The sequence below is a fragment of the Carassius gibelio genome, chromosome B13 (genome assembly GCF_023724105.1).
Source record: "Carassius gibelio isolate Cgi1373 ecotype wild population from Czech Republic chromosome B13, carGib1.2-hapl.c, whole genome shotgun sequence".
In the NCBI taxonomy this organism is placed as follows: Eukaryota; Metazoa; Chordata; class Actinopteri; order Cypriniformes; family Cyprinidae; genus Carassius; species Carassius gibelio.
Window position 1 is genome coordinate 932,196 of NC_068408.1, and position 22,500 is coordinate 954,695.

The 22,500-nt window shown below is 40.6% G+C and overlaps 3 protein-coding genes across 8 annotated transcripts in view; 1 reads left to right on the forward strand and 2 right to left on the reverse strand.

Moving 5' to 3' along the window:
- LOC127970334 (protein LBH) overlaps positions 1-8,174 on the reverse strand; it is a 10,287-nt gene extending 2,113 nt beyond the window's left edge. The window contains exons 1-2 of one of the 2 annotated variants that reach the window (XM_052572847.1): positions 8,015-8,174; positions 3,902-4,002 (exon numbers count right to left, since the gene is read on the reverse strand). In XM_052572847.1, the coding sequence (XP_052428807.1) occupies positions 3,902-3,979 (78 nt within the window). In that variant the 5' untranslated portion in view covers positions 3,980-4,002; positions 8,015-8,174. Of the gene's footprint in view, positions 1-3,901; positions 4,003-4,100; positions 4,243-8,014 lie in introns of those variants that run through there. The other variant, XM_052572846.1, reaches the window with a different exon arrangement.
- A 3,482-nt stretch (positions 8,175-11,656) lies between these two features.
- Positions 11,657-14,574, reverse strand: mrpl2 (mitochondrial ribosomal protein L2). Of its 2 annotated transcripts, none has more exons than XM_052573245.1 (7): positions 14,415-14,574; positions 14,164-14,222; positions 13,931-14,096; positions 13,666-13,807; positions 13,371-13,597; positions 12,649-12,722; positions 11,657-12,559 (listed from the first exon to the last, which is right to left on the reverse strand). In XM_052573245.1, exons 2-7 carry the CDS (start codon positions 14,218-14,220, stop codon positions 12,347-12,349), a joined length of 879 nt encoding a protein of 292 aa, XP_052429205.1. In that variant the 5' UTR covers positions 14,221-14,222; positions 14,415-14,574; the 3' UTR covers positions 11,657-12,346. The 2 variants fall into 2 exon arrangements, with proteins under 2 accessions (XP_052429205.1, XP_052429204.1); XM_052573244.1 differs by having other exon boundaries at positions 14,462-14,567.
- A 4,325-nt stretch (positions 14,575-18,899) lies between these two features.
- LOC127970157 (kinesin light chain 1) overlaps positions 18,900-22,500 on the forward strand; it is a 22,653-nt gene continuing 19,052 nt past the window's right edge. For all 4 annotated transcript variants that reach the window (XM_052572446.1, XM_052572447.1, XM_052572448.1 and 1 more), the window contains exons 1-2: positions 18,900-19,017; positions 21,826-22,093. In XM_052572446.1, coding sequence (XP_052428406.1) covers positions 18,938-19,017; positions 21,826-22,093 — 348 coding nt within the window. In that variant the 5' untranslated portion in view covers positions 18,900-18,937. The remainder of the gene's footprint in view (positions 19,018-21,825; positions 22,094-22,500) is intronic.

Here is a 22,500-nt window from a genome sequence, read left to right on the forward strand (position 1 = left end):
TTCCCCTGACGTCCTGAAGTCTGGTTTCAGCTGAATTCTGGATGAAGCGTGATGTATTTTTAGCTCGGCATAATTCAGTGACATACATGGGCGGCAGGGAAACCAATAACACAATCTGGGCAACACGCCAGTGGAAAGAACATTAGTGTGTGTGTGTGTGTGTGTGTGTGTGAATGATGAGAAAGAAAACAGATGAAAAGAAGGACAAACAGAGCAAGGGATGTTCTATAACAGGAACTGAACCATGAGACCCTCGTCTGACCCCTGATCCATAAACAACAGCAGAGCATGAGACTAAAGATCCAAGACTAAAAATAACCATCAGCCATTAAACTCTGAACAAAACACCGAAGGAACAAGAACATCAGCCCTCTATTCTGAAGAGAGACTAAATATTTCCACAGCATCTCCTGAGATGCTTTAAGATCTCTCATGAAACTCTAGAGGAGCTCAAATGAGTTCATAAAAGGGGTTCGAATCCTCATGAACACTTGAGAAACAAACTATGGGGGAATAAAAACTGACTAAATATGTTGGGTGTGATGAACAGATGCGGTTTATTCTACAGAAAACACGGATGGAATCCAGTCATAAAGATGGATTTTACTGTATAAAACTAAATTAATTTGACAAATGTTGGATAAATAAATCAAAATTAGGGATGTGGACTTAATCAAATGGTTATATGGACTACTGTGTGTAAGTTGGTTAAAATTGTATTAATAATAAAAATAATACAGTTTTCTAAAACCTTACTATATATAACAATTTTGTAAATCTCTATTGTGCAACACTTAAAAAAAAAAGGAATGGTTAAATTTCCATCTGAATACACTTCAAAAGGTTAATTAATATCCGAAAGCTTGATGCATTTGTGTTTGATTAACAACATTTTTGATACATTTACATTCACGCATTTAGAAATCGCTTTTATCCAAAGTGTCTTACATTGCATTGATGATTTACACGGCATTAATTAATGCATTCGCACGAACCCATGACCTTAGTGTTGCAAGCACTATACTGTTTGAGATAAATGGAAGAGGGGGAAAATTTCCAATAAAACTTGGGATAACAAAATTGGATTTGGTGAAAAAATTTATTGAAATTTGGGAATAAATAAAAATTTAATTTAGGAAAAAAATAAAATATTTTTTGGGAGCTATTTAAACATTTGAGTTTTAATGTTTTAATGACCGGCTGGAGTTTGGAACCAAACAATGCAGTCAGAGTGAGAAGACAGGAGAAGATCAAAAGAAGACGGGAGAAGACGATAGAAGACGGGAGAAGACAGGAGAAGACGATAGAAGACGGGAGAAGACGGGAGAAGACGGGAGCAGACGGGAGCAGAGGAGAGAAGACGGGAGCAGAGGAGAGAAGACGAGAGAAGACAGGAGAAGACGGGAGCAGACGGGAGCAGACGGGAGCAGAGGAGAGAAGACGAGAGAAGACGGGAGCAGACGGGAGAAGACGGGAGAAGACGGGAGCAGACGATAGAAGACGGGAGAAGACGGGAGAAGACGGGAGCAGACGGGAGCAGAGGAGAGAAGACGGGAGAAGACGGGAGAAGACGGGAGAAGACGGGAGCAGAGGAGAGAAGATGAGAGAAGACTAGAGAAGATGGGAGCAGAGGAGAGAAGACAGGAGAAGATCAAAAGAAGACGGGAGCAGACGGGAGAAGACGGGAGAAGACAGGTGCAGATGGGAGAAGACGGGAGAAGACGAGAGAAGACGGGAGCAGATGGGAGAAGACGAGAGAAGACGGGAGCAGACGAGAGAAGACAGGAGAAGATCAAAAGAAGACGGGATCAGACGGGAGAAGACGGGAGAAGACAGGTGCAGATGGGAGAAGACGGGAGAAGACGAGAGAAGACGGGAGCAGATGGGAGAAGACGAGAGAAGACGGGAGCAGACGAGAGAAGACAGGAGAAGATCAAAAGAAGACGGGAGCAGACGGGAGAAGACGGGAGAAGACGAGAGAAGACGGGAGCAGACGAGAGAAGACAGGAGAAGATCAAAAGAAGACGGGATCAGACGGGAGAAGACGGGAGCAGACGGGAGCAGATGGGAGAAGACGGGAGAAGACGGGAGAAGACGAGAGAAGACGGGAGAAGACGAGAGAAGACGAGAGAAGACTAGAGAAGACGAGAGAAGACGGGAGCAGACAAGACCCTAAAGACGCTTTATATGTTACCCTTGGGAGATATCATCAGGAAACATGGTGTTAGCTTTCACTGTTATGATACTCAGATCTATATTTCTTCGCGGCCCGGTGAAACCGAGCGGCAACCTCCCGCTCTCTCTCGTGAAGCCAATAAGGAAGTGACTAAAACTGCAATTCATCGACCGGCCGCTTGAGGCTGGCTGCAGAAGAGAGTCAGTCCCATACACTCCCCATGTTAAAATGCCCAACTTTACAGCAGAAAAAAACATGTTTACAGTCTGGTTCAAAAAATTATTTTGGTCTATATTGCTAATTTTGCCCTTCATTGCAACTGTGAGGGGGGTGAATTTTTTTAGAACTCATCCGTTTAAATTATATTAAGCCTTAAAGTTCTGCATAATTAAGGGCGTGGCCACTTGAGTGACAGGTGGATTGCAGCTGCTGACAATGCCGTCGCTATAGGTGGGCGTGGCTTCAGCAATCAGCTCCCGCCTTTTCGCCCATTTTCGATTATCCGGGGGAGTCGCGCGGTGACGCACTGCCAAGATGGCGACGGCCCGCTCTACACACTTTAGGCTTCAAAACTGCTAATGAGGAGTCTATGGGTGACGTCACAGACACTATGTCCATATTTTTTACAGTCTATGGGTGAAACACACTAATTTGAAAAACTAATGGAATGCATAGTCGATATAAAAAACTGGATGATGAGTAATTTCTTACTGCTAAATTCAGAAAAAACACAGGTGTTAATTATAAGACCTAAAAACTCTGCTTGTAATAACCTAGAACACTGTCTAAGACTTGATGGTTGCTCTGTCAATTCTTCGTCATCAGTTAGGAACCTAGGTGTGCTACTTGATCGCAATCTTTCCTTAGAAAGCCACGTTTCTAGCATTTGTAAAACTGCATTTTTCCATCTCAAAAATATATCTAAATTACGGCCTATGCTCTCAATGTCAAATGCAGAAATGTTAATCCATGCATTTATGACTTCAAGGTTAGACTACTGTAATGCTTTATTGGGTGGTTGTTCTGCACGCTTAGTAAACAAACTACAGCTAGTCCAAAATGCAGCAGCAAGAGTTCTTACTAGAACCAGGAAGTATGACCATATTAGCCCGGTCCTGTCCACACTGCACTGGCTCCCTATCAAACATCGTATAGATTTTAAAATATTGCTCATTACTTATAAAGCCCTGAATGGTTTAGCACCTCAGTATTTGAATGAGCTCCTTTTACATTATACTCCTCTACGTCCGCTACGTTCTCAAAACTCAGGCAATTTGGTCATACCTAGAATATCAAAATCAACTGCGGGCGGCAGATCCTTTTCCTATTTGGCTCCTAAACTCTGGAATAACCTACCTAACATTGTTCGGGAGGCAGACACACTCTTGCAGTTTAAATCTAGATTAAAGACCCATCTCTTTAACCTGGCTCACACATAACATACTAATATGCTTTTAATATCCAAATCCGTTAAAGGATTTTTAGGCTGCATTAATTAGGTAAACCGGAACCGGGAACACTTCACATAACACCCGATGTACTTGCTACATCATTAGAAGAATGGCATCTACGCTAATATTAGTCTGTTTCTCTCTTGTTCCGAGGTCACCGTAGCCACCAGATCCAGTCTGTGTCCAGATCAGAGGGTGCAGACGCGAGCAGATGAGAGAACGGACAAGAGAAGAGACAAGAACAGACGAGAGAGCAGAGGACAGCAAATCTTACCTGGAAGGTCAGGCGTTCTTTGCTGGGACTGAGCCTCATGTTGTCCATTGGTGTGGCGCTGATCATCACGTCAGTCATCACGGCACACGCTACACACTCAGCTGCACAGAACACAATACACACACACACACAGTTACTCTCAATGCGTGCACATCATCAGCTAAGTCTCTGCTAGATTTGAAAGATCAGATCGCCCTACGTTTGCAAAGGACGAAGAAATCATTCTGCAAGTGTCTCACAATAAAACAAACTCCAAGCAGTGCCTTGCATCGAGTGAATATGTTTCGTACCGCACAGGCGTTTGCACGGTAATTGCTTTCTGAGCACAACAACATACAGGAAGCCCTCTGGTGATGCCTCCTAAAACACAGCTTCACTCTTCACCACAGTGGAAACCACCAAACCATCAGATCTTCTGCATCAACACTGACTCTCCCTGCAAAGCATGCTGGGATCCAGAAATCCCCTGTCCAACCAATGCCAATAAACGTGACTCATTCGCTCCAGACGCAAACGGATGAAGTGAACATCCATCTGACTCTCGTAAGCTCACTGAACTGATCTTCAGCAGGTGAGAATCAAGCAAAGTGGATCGTGGGATGCTAAAGATGATTGAGATTCCCTCATCCATGAGCCAAAAACACATTGCATAACAGTCAACACATTACAGCAAGACAACGTCAGCGGCTTCACCCATCATGGGATAATCCCAAAATCTCCCAACTGAGTGAAAATGTACAAGCTTTAATTTCACTAATGACCAATTCCACAGGAGTGTGTGCGACCACCGATCTGATCACAGTCATAGTGAAAGTGTGCAGGGGCGTGCATGAGGCGTACAGTGCAGATGCACCCAAACTTTCCACTGCCTCGGCTTCAAAGAGTCACCACACTGTGAGCGAAGAGCTGCTCACGGAGAGACTTTATATCTGCTGTAATGTGAGGTCGAGTCAATAACAGAATCAATGATTGATGACTTTTAAAAATAAATGAGTAAATAAATAAATAGAGCTCTTAAAGTGTCTCTGTTCAGATCAAGTCAGTTCAGATAGGGCTGCATAATAAACCATATTTTAACAGTGAGCACAGTTTCTCTCTCAGAATCATCTGTGATATCTGTCCAGCTGAACATGCTAACAAGCCTCCTTAAGCTTTTATTTATTTACTCATTTATTTATAAAAGTCATTTTTTATTCATTCATGGTTGCAGTTGCAAAACTTTTGTCATTTTTAGCACCGTTTTTCATTATCTATATTGTAGCTTTATTTTTATTTCATTTTCAATTTCAGTATTTTAGTCAAACTGAATTAAAATGAGAAATACTTTTGAAACAAAATATAAAAAGCTTTTTATTTCACCTCATTTATGAATCAAGTAATGATGATTTATTATTATTATTATTATTGTTTTAATTCTATTTTTTAGATGTCAAGACCCCCCCCCCATCAGAGTTTACTGATGTCTGTGACCTTTATTTCTCCCTGTCATTATTTACATTGATGCTTTCAGCAGATGCTTTCATCCAATATGATGGATGCTCATAATTAACTCTGATCAATATTATGATCATCATCTGAATACATCACAACAGTGGAACACCCGACACACACTTCACATCGCTTCTATATTGACTCCGAATGTGTGACTGGATTCGATGTCGGAGTTTCTCAGATCTCTGGGATCAGGTCTGACAGTGTGTATTTTTTTGTGTTTATTTGAATGCAACAAGTTCATACCAGACTCAAACTTTCCACCGCATAACGAGTTCAACATCAGTCCGCAAAACCAAACTAGATCAGTCTCAGAGTCAGTGATGAGTCTGATCCACTTCATTAACCTTCTGTCCGAAAGAAAAACATCCTGATCCACTTCTCAAAACTTGAAACACAGGTTTGATAAGACAGAAGACATGAGAAGGAAGCGCTGGCAGTGATCTTTCAGCAGAACGTCTAAACATCCTGCTCCGAGAAGAAGAACAGAACACACAGATCACAGAAGAGAGGAAGAGAGAGTCCAACTATCCACCTCCGGCTGAAACAATCCAGACGAGAGGACGACAGAAGCACGGCTCAGACTCATCTGATCAACACCTCGGAGTCTCAGATTAGTGTTTCAGCATCATCCCAACATTCAGCAGCGCATCACAGAAATAACAGACAGTTTCACAGAGCTTCACACAGAAAACAGCTGGGAGAGCTTCTCTCAGACACGCTCCTGTGCTTTAGGCTCAGCATCTCATCACTAGCCTCAAATAAGTGACAGGATTCATCTTCCACACCACGAGCCAAACTCCAAGACCCTGGCGAGGGGATAACCAGATTACCCAGAGTGCATCTGTGCTGCGTTTAGGGGTTTTTAAGCTGTTCATGTTCAGAGGATCATCAGACACCTCATCTAACCCTAGAACACATAAAACCAGCTCCTTTCGTTTAATCACAATCTCAATATTATCATTATTCACCGTCTGTTTGATTACGGGTAATTACTAACTGCATGATTCTTACTGTACTCTACACTAATAACCTACTCCTAGAAATATTGTAGAAATTAAGATTTACTGCAGAGCTGCTTTGCAACGACAGGTTTTGTGAAAAGCGCTATACAAATAAACTTGAACTAAACTGAATCATGACTGATCTGACGTCTGTGATTCTCTGAATTATGATATTCCTCGTATGACAAAATCACCAGAGCTTTGATATCAAATCAGTCTGAAAACACAGAAGCAATGATGCAAGCACTTCACTGTAGAACACCAGCAAACCAATCCAGCGGAGTCTGTGTGTAGAGCATCGTTTATCAGTTATGATTCCGCTTCTTATCAATTACATTATTAGATTCCAGTGCGGTGAAAAAACATGAAGTCAGACAGATTTCTTCTGTGTCTCTCTTTGCTAAACATTGAATTACTGCTGAACTCCATGAGCTAAGATCAGCCGTCTCGATGAAGAGCTTGTGTGGAGAATAGAGAATGATTCTGAATAAATGTAGGGTTTTTTATTTAATGAAGGTTGTGTTTCTCTCAGATTCTGAAGAAGATTATTAGACAACTAAACTAAATCTAATTTCTGAATGAATGACTCAAGATTCACGTGTTTCATTACTGGACAGAGACTCTATTGTCTTCTGTAGAGATGCTTTACAGCTGAAACTGAATTTGTGTTATAACTGATGAACTTTGCAACTGTTTTCCTCTGATTATTAATATGAAGCGGTTTTGAAACGAACTGTATTGTATGAAGCTCTGTAGAAATGAATGTGATTTGACTCAATGAGCTCAAACACTGAAACTAAAACAAAACAATGATGATTCAGAGAGTGTGTGTGTGGATGTCTGAGGAAATACCCTGGTATCAGACCCAGCAGCACAGAAGAGTCATCAGGAGCACAGGTGTGTTTGAAGAAATACACAACAATACAGTTATACATTTCTCTTTTAGGACAAAAATCATTGGGATATTAAGTAAAGATATGTTCAATTAAGGTATTTTGCACACTTCCTACCATAAAAATATCAAAACGTAATGTTTGATCAGTAATATGCATTGCTAAGAACTTCATCTGAACAACTTTAAAGATGATTTTCTCAATATTTAGATTTTTTTGCTCCCTCAGATTCCAGATTTTCAAATAGTTGTATCTCAGACAAATATTGTCCTCCGAACAAACCACACATCAATGGAGAGATGATTTCTTCAGCTTCAGATGATGCATTAATCTCAATTTCTCAAAAAACTGCGCAAGTGTTTCTCCACGCGATCTGTTCTTGTGTGGGACACATGTTAATGGATCAGACATGACTCTGCGCTTTAAGACGAAGCAGAACTCTTCAGTAATGATCAACACTGCTGATGTGATCTGCATCTGAGACAGCAGGAGATGAGAGAGAGACAGCAGTGATGGAACAGATTCCGAGAGAACGCGATTCATGACGGAACGTGACCTTTGATTCTTCAGACGAATGAAGAAGTGAGTCAAACTGACCGTGCAGCGCTGAGACTGATCAGAGACTGATGAGTTACACACTACTGACAAACACCGGATCACAGAGCTGCCGAAAACAGTGAGACGCATGAAAGCAGCTAATGTATGAGTTTGAGAGAGAAGCTCACCTGCGAGCTCATCAGCAGACCCGCACACACGCGTTTATCCCGCTGCTGCTCGATGGAAATATCGCTGATCTCCGGACACACGACACACTCTCCTCCAGCTGCTCGATCTGCACATGAGCGCCTGCGCATGCGCTCTTATACAGGAGGCGTGGCCAGCCGCGGGAGCCACGCCCACACCGGACCTCGCTCTCTGTGACCTCGCGCTGGTCAGTGAGTGAGTGGACACGAGCTGACTCACAGCAGATACAAGATTCAATGATGTATAGTTGAATTTTCTGTAATATCATAAAAATCGCATATTCTATACAGATGACACGCTGTTGGAGTTTATGAAGTATTTACACACGCTTAGCTATAAAAAAAAAAAGAGTAATTGAAAAAATATATTTAAATGAATGCTTGAAAAACAAATTCATTAAAAAAAGTGAAATAAGTGACATAAATAAATACATATTAACCACACATATAAAAAGCGCACAAAAAAAAATAAAAAAATATATATATAATTATCTAATTCATTAAATACCACAGAACAAAGAGGTTTCTCACTGCTGAATGTATATATTATAAATGAAATATCCTATAATCAAGAGATTGATCATGCAAGCTCTCTATGTCTTAGTTTAAAAAGTAACTCAAATATTCGAAAAGCCAAAATGATGAAAAATCCAAATATTAGTAAAAGAAAGTTGCACAACTCTTTGTCATGTATTAATCTAGAAAGCTCCCACCATAACCTCTTTGTATTTTGACAGTGCCAGAAAATATGAGTGATAAATGTTAAATATGTCTGTTCATTTGGCCATTTGATAAGCGAGTTATTATGTTTGATTACTAGATTGAGAAAGTATTCCTTCATGTTATATTTAGTGTCACTCGTATCCTGAACAAGTTAGTCTAGTCAGGACTTTGTAAACTGAGTTGCAGGTCAGACTGGATCTAAAGGTCAGACTGGTTCCTCCCATAGACAGTAAAAGAAATGGACACAGCGACCCCATTGGAACTCAATTGAGACAAATGAAGCCCAGTTTTAGCGTTTTTTAGCACTTCCGTTTCTGACGCGCAGACTCAAACGAAGCTTGACGACGTCAGCAACCTGTCTGACAGATGTAAATCTTCTAGTAGCTGTGCGTGCAAACTGCCATCGTTAATCTTGCAGAGACGGCGAGCTTGAGCGGGGAGTTCTTTGTCGTGAGTGAGCAGGAATAAGTATTCTGATTAATTATTTTGTATAGTATTTTAAAATGTAACGCCAGTACGCCATATTAAGTTAATTGCCTGCAAGCTTCTCCACCTGTCTGTACGGTAATGCGACAGAGAGCCGAGTGGTTATGACGCAATCGTTAGCCTATTTTTTACAAAAACTGTTTATACGGGGCCATAATGTAACATAGAAGGTAATGGAGCCCTTTATACATTGTCGTGTATCTTTAGAAATAAATAATGGACAAACAGAGTCTTTAAACGCCTCAGATGTAAAGTTATTCGCTGTCAAAGTGACGCCAAAATGAATGGGAGTCAATGGGAATGCTAACGCAAGTGAAGTTCTGCTAAAAGATGGCAGCCCCCACCCGACTTCAACTTCCGGTCGAGTTCCTTGCCCCTTGGTTCCTCCAGGAGGTGTATTGCTGGGTTCTTCAGGGTTCTTCAGGCTCAGTCTAACACAGGGCTGTGTCTGTGGCCTACAGCGCCATCTGCTGGCACTCCAGTGAAAGTGACTACATTACATCAGCTGATAACCTCCATCTCGAGTCAGACAGAACAGATACAGCTCGAGGAAGAGCAGAGGAAAGATAAGAGAGGACACAGAGTAGGACACTAGGGGACATGTCCCTGTAAGAACTCGATTAAACAATGAAATAGATCTGTGTTGTGATTTCAGGTCAGTGTGCTAGATTACTAACAAACTGTGGTCTGTCACTGATTCCTAATTACATGACACAAATATGAAGTTAACATCATAATCCATTACATTACTTTTTAGGTAAAGTGAGATTACCCTTTTATTTTTAATTTTTTAGCTGTTTTTAAGACACTTTGCACTTCTTTTAGTTCTGACTCTAAAGGCTGCTGTGTGTAATTTGTCTCCAGACCGAGCACAGAAATCATTAGAGGGAGTGTTTTCATGATCCCGTGAATGCAGAATCAAATTGAATCACACTGAATTTAACTGTGAATCAAATTTAATTTAATTGTTCCCAATTTTGCAAAAAAAGTTCATTAATCGACTCAAAAACCTATGAATCGTGAATCAAATCAAATAGCTGAGAAAAAAATCTAAATATTGAGAAAATCATCTTTAAAGTTGTTCAGATGAAGTTCTTAGCAATGCATATTACTAATCAAACATTATATTTACGGTAGGAACTTTACAAAATATCTTCAAGGAACATTATCTTTACTTAATATCCTAATGATTTTTGTCATAAAAGAGAAATGTATAATTGTGACTCGTACAGTGTATTGTTGTGTATTTCTACAGATATACGTCTGTGACACTGATGACTCTTCTGTGCTGCAGGGACATGTATCTGGGTGAACTGTCACTTTAAGAGCCTCTATGAACTCTGTCTCTGTGTTTGCGGTCGTGTAGATGTGTTCACATGAAGGATTCTGGGTTCTCCAGTGTCTCGTCACATCTGTTTTATCCCTGGTTTGGAGCTGCGTGTGATTTCTGAGAGCTGTATTGAACAGGTCACGTCCACTGATGGGAAAGTTATGCATTACAAAGTTGCATTACTCCTAAAAAAGTAACGAATTATGTAACCTGCTTTTTATGTAAAGGAATGCATTACGTTACATTTGAATTACTTCTTAAATCTGAAAAAAATGTTATTTTACAGCTGTAAAAGCCCTTTCTCTCTGAAAGTGAAGTGAATGTGTCTTAGGCTGAAGGAAGTGTAAGTTCTGGTCTGTACAGTAGAGAGAGCAGCTCAAACTAATCACATGAAGAAGAAACAACAACACTGTGCACAACTACAGTCAGACACACATCTGTTATTGATGCATAATCAGATCATCGAAGGTCCATAGCAGAGACATTAGTTTATAAAAGTGTATTAAATACATAAATGATATTTGTCTTATTTAACATATTTAATTATTGCAGGTTTGCATCATATTCTGAGTTTGCATGTTTTTATTGATTTTGAGGAACACTAATTGTGTTTCTGAGTAAACACATGTTCATATTGAGTCTAGATCTACAGTGAGATCATGTTCACACACAACACTCTGATCTCTGTCTCCATGGCAACACCAGAGCTGTCACTCAACACATGAGAAACAAAGTAACTGAAGATACTGGAGTAACTCAGATATTTCCTTCTGAATTAAAAAGTGATGTGTTGCTTTACTAGTGACTTTAAAAAGTAATCTGGTTGTGTTACTTGTGCAGTGTTTCCCAGCGCTGGTCACGTCTCACAGGACTCCAGATACATGAACAATCCACCGCAGCACCTTCACACTGAACCTGATGTGACACTTCTGAATGTTGTACCTTTGCATGTTTTGAACCTAAAGTATGTAATGGCATTTTATAGCACTCTTCTTTCACGCTTACACATGCAGTTGTGTTTATTAAAGGTGTTTATCCAGTGCAGGATGAGTGTGTGAGTGTGTGAGTGATGAGCCGGACGCGTCTTCAGCTGACCGTGTGCTTTATTACAGTGATGAGAGTTAAAGAAGAAGTCCACTTCCAATATAACATTTCCTGATGAAGTTACTCGCCCCGTGTCATCAGGATCTTCATGTTTGGTCTTCAGTCACAAAGAAGTTCAGTTTTTTGAGGAAAGCGGTCCAGGAGTTTTCTCTACATGACCCCAGCCGAGGATTCAGGGCTTGTGCAGTGAAACACTGCTCATCTTCTTTAAAGAAATACACTTTAACCACAAATGTGTCTCTATTAGCTGATGTTGGCAAGGTGAACGCACTGACCCAGTGTTTTAATAAAGCCATCGTGCAGAAACAGTCATTGCTCTTCACAGAGAAGGTCAAACAAAGTCTAGTTGGAGGAGAACAGGAGATGATGAGGGTTTCTGAACGAAGAACTAACCACACATGAGCTTTCCAACAGGATTATACAATCTGTGACGACACGCATCGCAGAGCATTTGTGTTTAAAACTGTATAGATATGAACTTTTTCAGAAAATTCACTGGATAAGACTCTTATTCCTCGGCTGGGATCGTGAGAAGCTCTTTAGAGCAGCTGACCATCACTGACCATCACTGAAGTCTGGAGAAGAATCCTGGAGTGTTTTCCTCCAAACCTTCCTTTCCCTGTGACTGGTCAGACCTGAGGAAGGATGACGCAGGGTGAGGGACTGGTGTCTCAGGATCTGGCGGCTGCAGACGGCAGGTTGATGAAGCTCTTCATGGGAGGCAGCGGTCTGATCTTGCGTCCGGCCCAGCCGCCCTTCCTCTGCCACAGGCCACTGCTCGGTCTGATGCCCAGCCAGCGGTTCCGGCCCGCCTTCCCAATCACACGCTTGTTGTGCTCCACATTAGACACTCTGCCGACCGTCACCATACACGTCTCCAACACCTGAGGACAGAAGCAGAGCCGAGCTGAGCTCAGACCGGACCGAATCTCAACCCAACCTGAAGAATAAAACCTGTCCGGCCAAACCTCACCTGGATCTGATGTTTGGACGGGAGCTGGACGATGGCCGTGCCGTTGACCTTCCGCAGCAGCACTCCACACGTTCCTGCACACACACACACACACACACACACACACACACACTGATGAGCAGCACACTCATTATCAACATTATCACACACTCCCCAGCATCATCTGGACACAGGAACAAACCGATCTGATGTGGCTTTATCTCAGAATGATGCAGAAGTAAAGTGGACATGTGATAATCACTGTTTCTCACCCTCTACAGAAGCGTGCTGCAGATTTACACAGCAAACACATGCGTGTGCATTTACAGAGCGTTCCTTCACCGCATGATTCAGTCTATTAAAATACATTTACAGTCATCATAAATATAAGATGTGGGGCAGAAAATTTATAAATTCATATCACCTCATATATTTAATCAATTTCACACAAAGAGTGACATTTTTCTCCAAAAAATTACCATATGTGATGTAATTTAAAGTGAATTAAGAGACTTAGATAATGCACACTTATAGAAAAATGGTTTTATAAAGGTAAAAATGCCCATAAAATGTAAAAAAAACCAGTTTAAACTTATTGGAAAAGACGAATTTCTGTCTGAGTGAGTGGATCATCACACAGAATATGAAGAATATCAGACCCTTGATGAGTCAGCAGGGAACATGGAGAAGTGTGTGGTCAGTAGTGCACACTATCTAGGGCTCCTGTGGGGTTAGTGCTGTACCTGCGGCACGGATGTACTGCGCTCCCTTCCCGGGGAACAGCTCCAGATTATTGACCAGCGTGCCGACAGGAAGTGCCCCCAGCGGGTGAGAGTCTCCCTCTCTGGCCAGCACTGCCATGCGTCCGATGGCTCCAGATGAGCGGATCACGTCTCCAGCCTCCATGTGCTCTGTGGCGATGATCCAGCGCTTGCGGCTCCCGCCGGCCACCAGAGCGATGTCTGCGGACCTGATGGAGGACAGACACCAGTGAGGGGCGGAGCGAGCGGTCAGGACACCACCAGGAACATCACTGACCTGCAGGGGTCGTATCTGACCTCCATCACCTTCTCCTCGATGGGCTGCTGCTCTTTACCAGCTTCATAACGCAGCCGCTGGAAGTCGATCATACGATAGCGCTGCTTGTGTCCTCCGCCGATCCGCTGTGTGATGATCCTACCTGCAGACAGCAGAAGAAGAGCTCACTACATCAGCACCGGCCCCAGCACTGACAGATCGTACACTTCCTGTTCCTCTACAGAGGGGGCTCGGCAGGAAATGGGTTAAGGTTCATTAGTCTGACCGGTGTAGTCTCGTCCTCCGGTCTTCTTCACGCCGATCGGTCGCACGGTGTATTTGTCCCTCTGTTTCCACAGGCTCCGGTTCTGCAGGTCACACGCGCTCGTCATGAAGCCGCGACTTCCGGTCAGAGCAGCGCAGACACCGGAAGCGACCGGGAAACCGGCGATCTGAGGACACGGAGTGTAAGATCAGGTGTGAGGTGAGGACTGATGAAGAGGAGGATGAAGATCTCACCTGAGAGGAGCCCAGAGACAGAGCCCTCAGTGCGCATGACAGCAGACCGACGCTCATCACTGCAATATCACAATAACAAAGAGAATAGATCACTATAATAACACAGCGATACAGAGAACAACTCATGAAGAATCGTGATAATACATCTAATAAACCACAGAGTCACAGCAGCACGCGTTAAACCGGTTCTGTGAAGAAGCGAACGGATTGATCTGCAGTATATCCCTGATGGAGCACTGATATAAACTCACCGAGACTCTTCTGTACACTCTAAACAATGATGTTTATGTTCTCTCACTCTAAACACTGATGTCCTTCAGCGATCACACACACGCCGCGGGTCGCGCTCGGGTGACGTCACACGCTCGCCGCCGCAACTGCTCAGATCCGCCAATCACAGAACGCTCTTCTTTTTCTTCTGTAACGTTTAATCGCGGTTAGCAAACCAGCTTTGGTGTATATTCCGCCACCTACTGGGATGGAGTGTGAGGCATTGCTATCAGACGTAAACAGGAGAGGAAGAAAAAAAAAATTACCAAGTGAGGAAACCCCACCTACCCTTTCTAACTTTCTATATTCTCTTATATAAATTAGTTGCTTTCAAAAAAAAAAAAAAAAAAACCAAGAGCTTCACATCCTTTGAAAGAACTATTAAGCATATTCGGCAAAGTTAAAGAATTTATACCAACAGAAATTAAATCGTTCCCTTTCATATGCCATACAATTGATTATTACATGCTCTACAGTTTCTGGAAATCCACATTTACTGCACTGACCAGAACCCTGTTTCCCTATCATTTGAAGTGATTTGTTGAGGGCAGAATGACCAGTTCTTAGACGAGAAATTACTATCTTCCTTTCTGTTGCCATAACTAATTCTAACTAAACCAACTTGTTTTTGTATTTTATACAGATGTCAACCTTTATTTCCTCTATCCCACCTCTCCTGCCACATATTTTTAATAGCGGTTTTAATTAAACTTTTCATTTCAGATTTACCCAAAGGTATTTCTAAATCAATAACATGTGTGTTTAAGGGCATGTTTGGCTATCTTGTCCACTTCCTCGTTACCCTCCACACCAACAACTACTATCGCTTTAGGAACTTGATTTTGTTTATCCTTTATATTTTTAAATATCTGGAGATCCACAGAAAGCACTGAGAAAAACCAAGGTGAAGATACTGGCAATGCTACTGTATGACTAATATTAACATTATTAATACCTATTTGCTGAGTTTGCTTTTCTATTATCCATCCAAAGCTTTTAACCTGTGATTGTTCATATTCCCAGCAGTCTCCCAAAACATATTTAACTGGATGGATCCATGGGCATCTCTCCCATACCTGCAGTGATGCTACAGATGTTCTAACAGCTCATCCATATTATCCTTCCATAATCAATGGATGATCTAATTAATTCACAATATATTCTCTTTAGTGAGTGTCTTGTGGCACCCCAGTCCAGTCCTGCCAAACATCTCAACACATTAACTCCTTTCTTACATTTATCGATTACCTTTAGAATATGTGCTCCAAATATTAGCTTTGAGTTCATCCATACTCCCAAATAATTAATAATAGACACTTGCTCTAAAGTTTGCTTATATAACTTTCATGTAACTTCAAGGGATTTCCTCTTTTTTGAGAAACAAATTACTTGAGTTTTTGCTACTGAAAGAGGAAATCCCCACTGGTTAGTCCAGCTTTCAACAGTATCTATTGCTTTCTGCATTTTCTTCATCATTCTTCCTCTTACCCATAAGGCTCCATCATCTGCATATAAAGACCTTCCTATTTCTGATCCTATTTCCATTTTTTTTACCTATTTTGTCACAGTATTCTCTCCAGTAGGCTACTTTCTTTTAGCTGCACGTATAACTTTCCATTTTGATGCTCTTTTATACAATATAAAATGAATATGATTTCCTTACTTTCTTTAAAAATCTATTCCTTATTTTAATTACCTAACTACACTCAACAGTCCACATTGGTACATTTTTCTTCCTATCCATATACAGCTATGAATACAGCTATGATTCGCGAACCCCAAACTGACTCAAATGATTCGCGATCCCCAAACTGACTCAAATGAAAACTAGCCTCTTGGCTAACTCTGGCATATTTTGACTTGTCATGTTAATATGCATTGTCCTTGTAATAAACTAAACTAAATGCGCGATAACGCTCCGAGCTCCTGATCTGATTAAAATGATTCAGGCTCCGAACTCCCGAACTGACTCAAATGATTCGCGATCCCCAAACTGACTCAAATGATTCGCGATCCCCAAACTGACTCAAATGATTCGCGATCCTGCATCGAACTCCCGAACTGACTCAAATGATTCGCGATCCTGCATCGAACTCCTGAACTGACTCAAATGATTCGCGATCCCCAAACTGACTCAAATGATTCGCGATCCTGCTCCGCACTTCCGAACTGACTCAAATGATTCACGCTCCGAACTCCCGAACTGACTCAAATGATTCGCGATCCCGCTCAACACTCCGAACTGACTCAAATGATTCACGCTCCGAACTCCCGAACTGACTCAAATGATTCGCGATCCCGCTCAACACTCCGAACTGACTCAAATGATTCGCGATCCCGCTCCGAACTCCGAACTGACTCAAATGATTCGCGATCCCGCTCCGAACTCCGAACTGATTCAAATTATTCACGCTCCGAACTCCCGAACTGACTCAAATGATTCACGCTCCGAACTCCCGAACTGACTCAAATGATTCACGCTCCGAACTCCCGAACTGACTAAAATGATTCGCGATCCCGCTCCGAACTCCCGAACTGACTCAAATGATTCGCGATCCCACTCCGAACTCCGAACTGACTCAAATGAATCACGCTCCGAACTCCTGAACTGACTCAAATGATTCGCGATCCCACTCCGAACTCCGAACTGACTCAAATGAATCACGCTCCGAACTCCTGAACTGACTAAAATGATTCGCGATCCCGCTCAGAACACACGAGAACTCTTTGACCACAGCTGCTGTGCTTCTAAAGCTCTTGCAGCAGCTCAACTCTGGTTTTCTCTGAGGTGGTCGGATCACATCAGATTGTGGTTAATCTTGCAGATCATGACTTATATCTACTCTTCCTCTCCCTGCAGTTTGGTAATATAAAGATTCCTCCTTTGAACTCCCACCTCTCCTGTGGGTTTTATTGTTCTGGGTCTGAATTTGGGCTCCTGGGGTCTCAAAAAAGAAAAATTTTCAGTGTCCAAGGTGAACTTTATGACAACACCAGTGCTGTGCTAGTTACTAAGAAATATGCATTACTGTTAAAAGTAACTTTTTAGTTATTTGTTTAATAACTTTCTTTAATGTTCCCATTAATGTGCTTTTATGCGTTATAAACACAAAGTATAACAGAAAGTAATTTTTAAACACTATTTTGATTAAGTCAGACCAGCACAAACTGAATATTGTATATCACAAGGATTTCTGAAATAAATAACAAAACACCTGAATAATATATTCAGAATCAAAAACTAAAGTGGCTTCTGCATCATAAAATCTGTTGTGTTGAGCCCTTAAAAATGTTCCTTTCACAGCTTAAGTATGAAAACTATTAACAGTGGACAACATAACACAGAACATTTTGAAATAAATAAATGAAAGCAATCTGAATTATTCAGAATCAATTTCGAGAAACATATATATATATATTAATATGTATATATATTGGGATGGGACAGGCAAAAATGTTGGCGGGACCTGGAATCGTAATAACACTTTGATCCCCAACTTTCTACCCAAATATAGCATACCTTTTAAATAAATAAGTATAAACTGTAGGGTTATATTTTAGTTTTTAACTCAATTGTAGTTGCCCTGTGTCTTTATGCTCTCCTCCTGTTTGCTTTGGTGTGGCTGGTAAAGGACAGATCGTTACCGGATGGTCTATGTGGTAATACAGTAGCCTACATCAGGCAGTACATCCAAAAGCCCACCTATCATTCACAGTCCTCAAACATAGCTTTTCATTTAAAAGATGTATGTAGTAATAATATAACTTTACATGGCTGCTCAATCTAATGTTAACCTACAGAAATGTGCTCCATTGAAGTGTGTGTGGAAACTGAACAGCAGGACAGCGGTGCTCTCACTTGCTCTTAATGTAGTTTTTTTTTAAATGTTATTTTATGAGCAGGAAACCTGATTTTGTTTGAGATTTGGACAATTTTTAATTCATGTTTCAGTTTTGTGCAATATAATTTTAAATGCGTTTACAATTTTGATTTATGGTTATTATTTTTCGATCCATGACTGCGCTGTTTGTTATTTTTTTTAAAAGCATTTGTTTTTCGGTTTTGTGCGTTATTATTTTACATGTGTTTTTAAATATTTGATCTTTGCTTATTATTATTGATCTGTGACTGCAATGCATTTGGCGGGATTCTAATCCCATAGAACATTACTGAAGAGCAGTTAAGTTTGAACACTGGAATAATGTTTATTCATAACTGTAAGATAACCTCAGTTCTGAAGACGTTATCTCCGCCCAAATTAAAATATATTATTTTATCAGAAGCCCCCCCCCCCCCCCAACACAATTCCACATTTATATCTCGCGATTCTGAAAAAAATAAAAAAATAATATATATATAGCCTATATTAATATATATAATAAAGAAACAGTGAATATTATTTTCAGAGGGTTTTGTCTTGTGTCAGAGATGAAAGCCACGCCCATCTGAGGACACCGCCTGAGGAGTGACGTCATTTCTACCGACGCGGCCGCTGGTGTGCGCATGCGCAGTGTCACATCCACAGAGGACATCTTGGAATTAAAGGGGCGCCGAGCGAATCCTGACAAAAGCGACGATTCCAGGTGTGTGTTCCTCCCGCTCGTGTGTGTGTGTGTTACACAAGTGTGTTTATTCTGTTCCAGATGTGTGTTTGTTGATAAAGCGCGTTTGACGGTCTGTGAGTAATCATAGGAGTTTTTGGTCTGTGCGTGTGTGTCTGTCTGTGTGTGTGTGTGTGTGTGTGTGTGTGTGTTGCATTCATGAGCCTCACACACTCGAAATATAGTGTTCTTCACATCTAGACCGCATTTGTGATCCTTATACACTTAAAACATGCCTGTGTGCTGTCTATCTAGGGTTTCTTTTTAGACACTGTGTGTGTGTGTGAGTGTTTAAATATATATATATATATATATATATATATATATATATATATATATATATATATATATATTAGGGCTGTCAGTCAATTAAATTTTAATTTAATTAATTACATGATGTTTCTATAAATAAATCGAATTAATCACAAAAATAAATTTCTGAAAATATACACAAGATTACAAGTAATAACAAATATTTTTGTGTTAAATGAGAAAGTTTCAAGCAGACATTACAAATTGTAGCTTTAGAAATATTTTATTTGATTCAGCATAAAATGTTTTACATATAAATATTTAGGCTATCATAACGGGCTGTTATAAATTATGAAACATGAAAGAAGATAATTTAAGATCATCTCAGTTTTGGAGAGAAAGTCATTGGTGATCAAAATATTCCTGTCCCTTTAAGAGTTCTGTAGTCGTTTGAAATACCTTCCGCTATGTTCCACTAAAGAAAGGTTTGAAACGACATGAGGGACATGATGACAGAATTATTATTATTATTGGGTGAAATATCCCTTTAATGTTTATTATTATTATTATTATTAATAATAATAATAATAATAAAATTATACTCTAAATAAGAAACTAAATCTTCCAGCAGGTGGCGGGAAATGATTCTTTCAAACAGCTGATTCATTCAGGAATGAAGTAAACGGATCTTTGAATCATTGATTCACTCGGTTCATTCAGAAACTGAACATAGCGGTGTTGCTCGTAGACGCTTGGGCTTTAAAGGCAATATATTCTTTGCGAAATTGGGCAAAAACACATAATAAAATATGACACTATCAACTTCTCATTAACTGAACTGTTGTATAAATCACATGTAAACTCGTGATGATACATAATGTAAAAGCACCCTCCTCGTGTGATATAAATATGGGGAAAAACACATACGGGGCATTTTTCATCAATATCTTGAATTTTTCGGCATAACTGCATTATATTTATCAACAGTCAACTGTATGAAATGTAAGATGACGTAGTAGTATATTATAAATAATGTCTGTGTAACTTTATTGATATAACTAATTATAATTTTTGTCTATATACAAAAATTATAACTAATCTACATTTAACTACAAATCTATCTAGTAAAAAATATCTAGAATACACACACACACATGCAATATTCTGTGATTTTCCATTTTGAACTGAAGGTAATCTATATGTGAAGAGGCTCATCTCGTTCACAAACAGAAGAATTATGAAAGCTGCATTTAGTTTGATTGTCTGATAAATCATAATTAGTGTTTATAGGTGAGTTACACAGTTAGACTGTACAGGTCTGTTACTGTAATCATGACTGGGTGTGTCCTGCGCTCGCCTGACCAGTCACTCCAGTTCTGTGTGTGTGTGTGTGTGTGTGTGTGAGAGAGAGAGAGAGAGAGAGAGTGTTAGTGTGTGTGTGTGTGTTTCTGATGTTCATGTGTAGATGAATGTCACACACAGTATTACTGATTCGGTTCGTTCACAGTTCGGTCCATTTTCAGTCAGCAGAGGAATCATGATGACATAAACTTGCATCTGTTTTTTAATTTTTAACTAAACTGTTAAACTAATGTAAACTGTGTTACTGAATAAACTCTGATTCTGGACTGAAATTAAGTATGTTACTGCTTCATACTGCATACTGGATGTGAACAGTAGAGCAAAATCTATAATATCTTAATAATTTACTTTGAAGAGCTTAATATAAAGCATGTTTCATGTTTAAAACAACTGTATATCTCCACTGAGGGGAAACTGAGATTTTGAGTTATATTTCACACACTGAAGTTGATTATGCAGGGATTAAAACAAGACTGGAGTAATTCAGCACTCGTCAAACTGAACCAAAGTTCTTTTAGGGGTTTATTCAGTGTGTTACTGTCCTGATGATCATCAGCTCGTGTGTGTGAGGAAACATCAGTGCGACGGAAGCCATATCTGATGAGAGAATGAGTAGTCAACATCTCTTCTGTCTTCCTGTCCTTAATCAAGATAAAGATGATTACACAATCACATCTGACGCTCAGTAGAGCTTGAGACGGAGCGAGCGTCTCTCAATGACCTCCTCCATTAGGACAGATGCTTTAAGAGACTTTGACATGCTTCTGGTGTCAATTCTTGACTGATTTTGATTGTTTTATTCACAAAATAATCTTTCTTAAAACATTAAAACAATCCCAAAATAGATCAAGCTTTGATTTCTGCAAAACAAACTATTGCTTTAATTAAGTGTTGTTTTTTTCCCACTAATGAAAAGATTTGATCATTACCTCGCTTCCCGCTGGAGAGCTGCTCTATTACAGCTTGATTTAAGGCTATCTATTGGATAAAGTACTGTATAAATATACGTGACGTGGCTGCACCGAACTGATCAGATGCTTTCTTAACCGCTGCTTTCCCACCGCTGTCAGTTTTAGTTGTGTTTACTTCATTATTGAGAGGAACTGGTGTAGCATAGGCTCTTTCTTAAGATCATGAGATCAGTCGAGTAGTAACTCTTCCTCCCTCTGTTCTCAGGACGCTGGTCTGCTGGATCATGTCCATGATGCTGTCTCCTCGTGATGAGAAGCTGGAGAAGCTGTCGCAGGAGGAGATCATCTCCAACACCAAGCTGGTGATCCAGGGTCTGGAGGCGCTGAAGAACGAGCACAACTCCATCCTGCACAGCCTCCTGGAGACCATCAAGTGTCTGAAGAAGGACGAGGAGGCCAGCGTGGTGCACGAGAAGTCCAGCCTGCTCAGGAGATCTGTGGAGATGATCGAGCTGGGGCTGGGCGAGGCTCAGGTCAGAGGTCACCCTCCGGGTCACGCTGTACTCAGAACTGTTTCTCTGTTTCTCTTCACAATCTTTCATCAGAACATAATACCACACTCATTTCTGAATCCACCTTCATGTTCATCTGACGCAGCTGTGTCTCTCAGTTCTGATCCAATCATTTGGCTGCAAACAAGCAGTAGCTCCTCCCACTTTTATTCTCTATTGAGAACAACAGTTTGTTCCAGAAGGAAGTAAGTTCCAGGAGCAGGGAGATTGATAGCTTATTAACCATTAAAAGCAGACCTGCTGTGAGACATGAGGTAGTTCATCAATAGAATAAGCTGTTGTTAAAGCATTAGTGCACTTTATTTCAACTTATTTTTAATATTCGCATTTAACAGCAGAAACTACATTACCCATGATTCTGCAGAGAA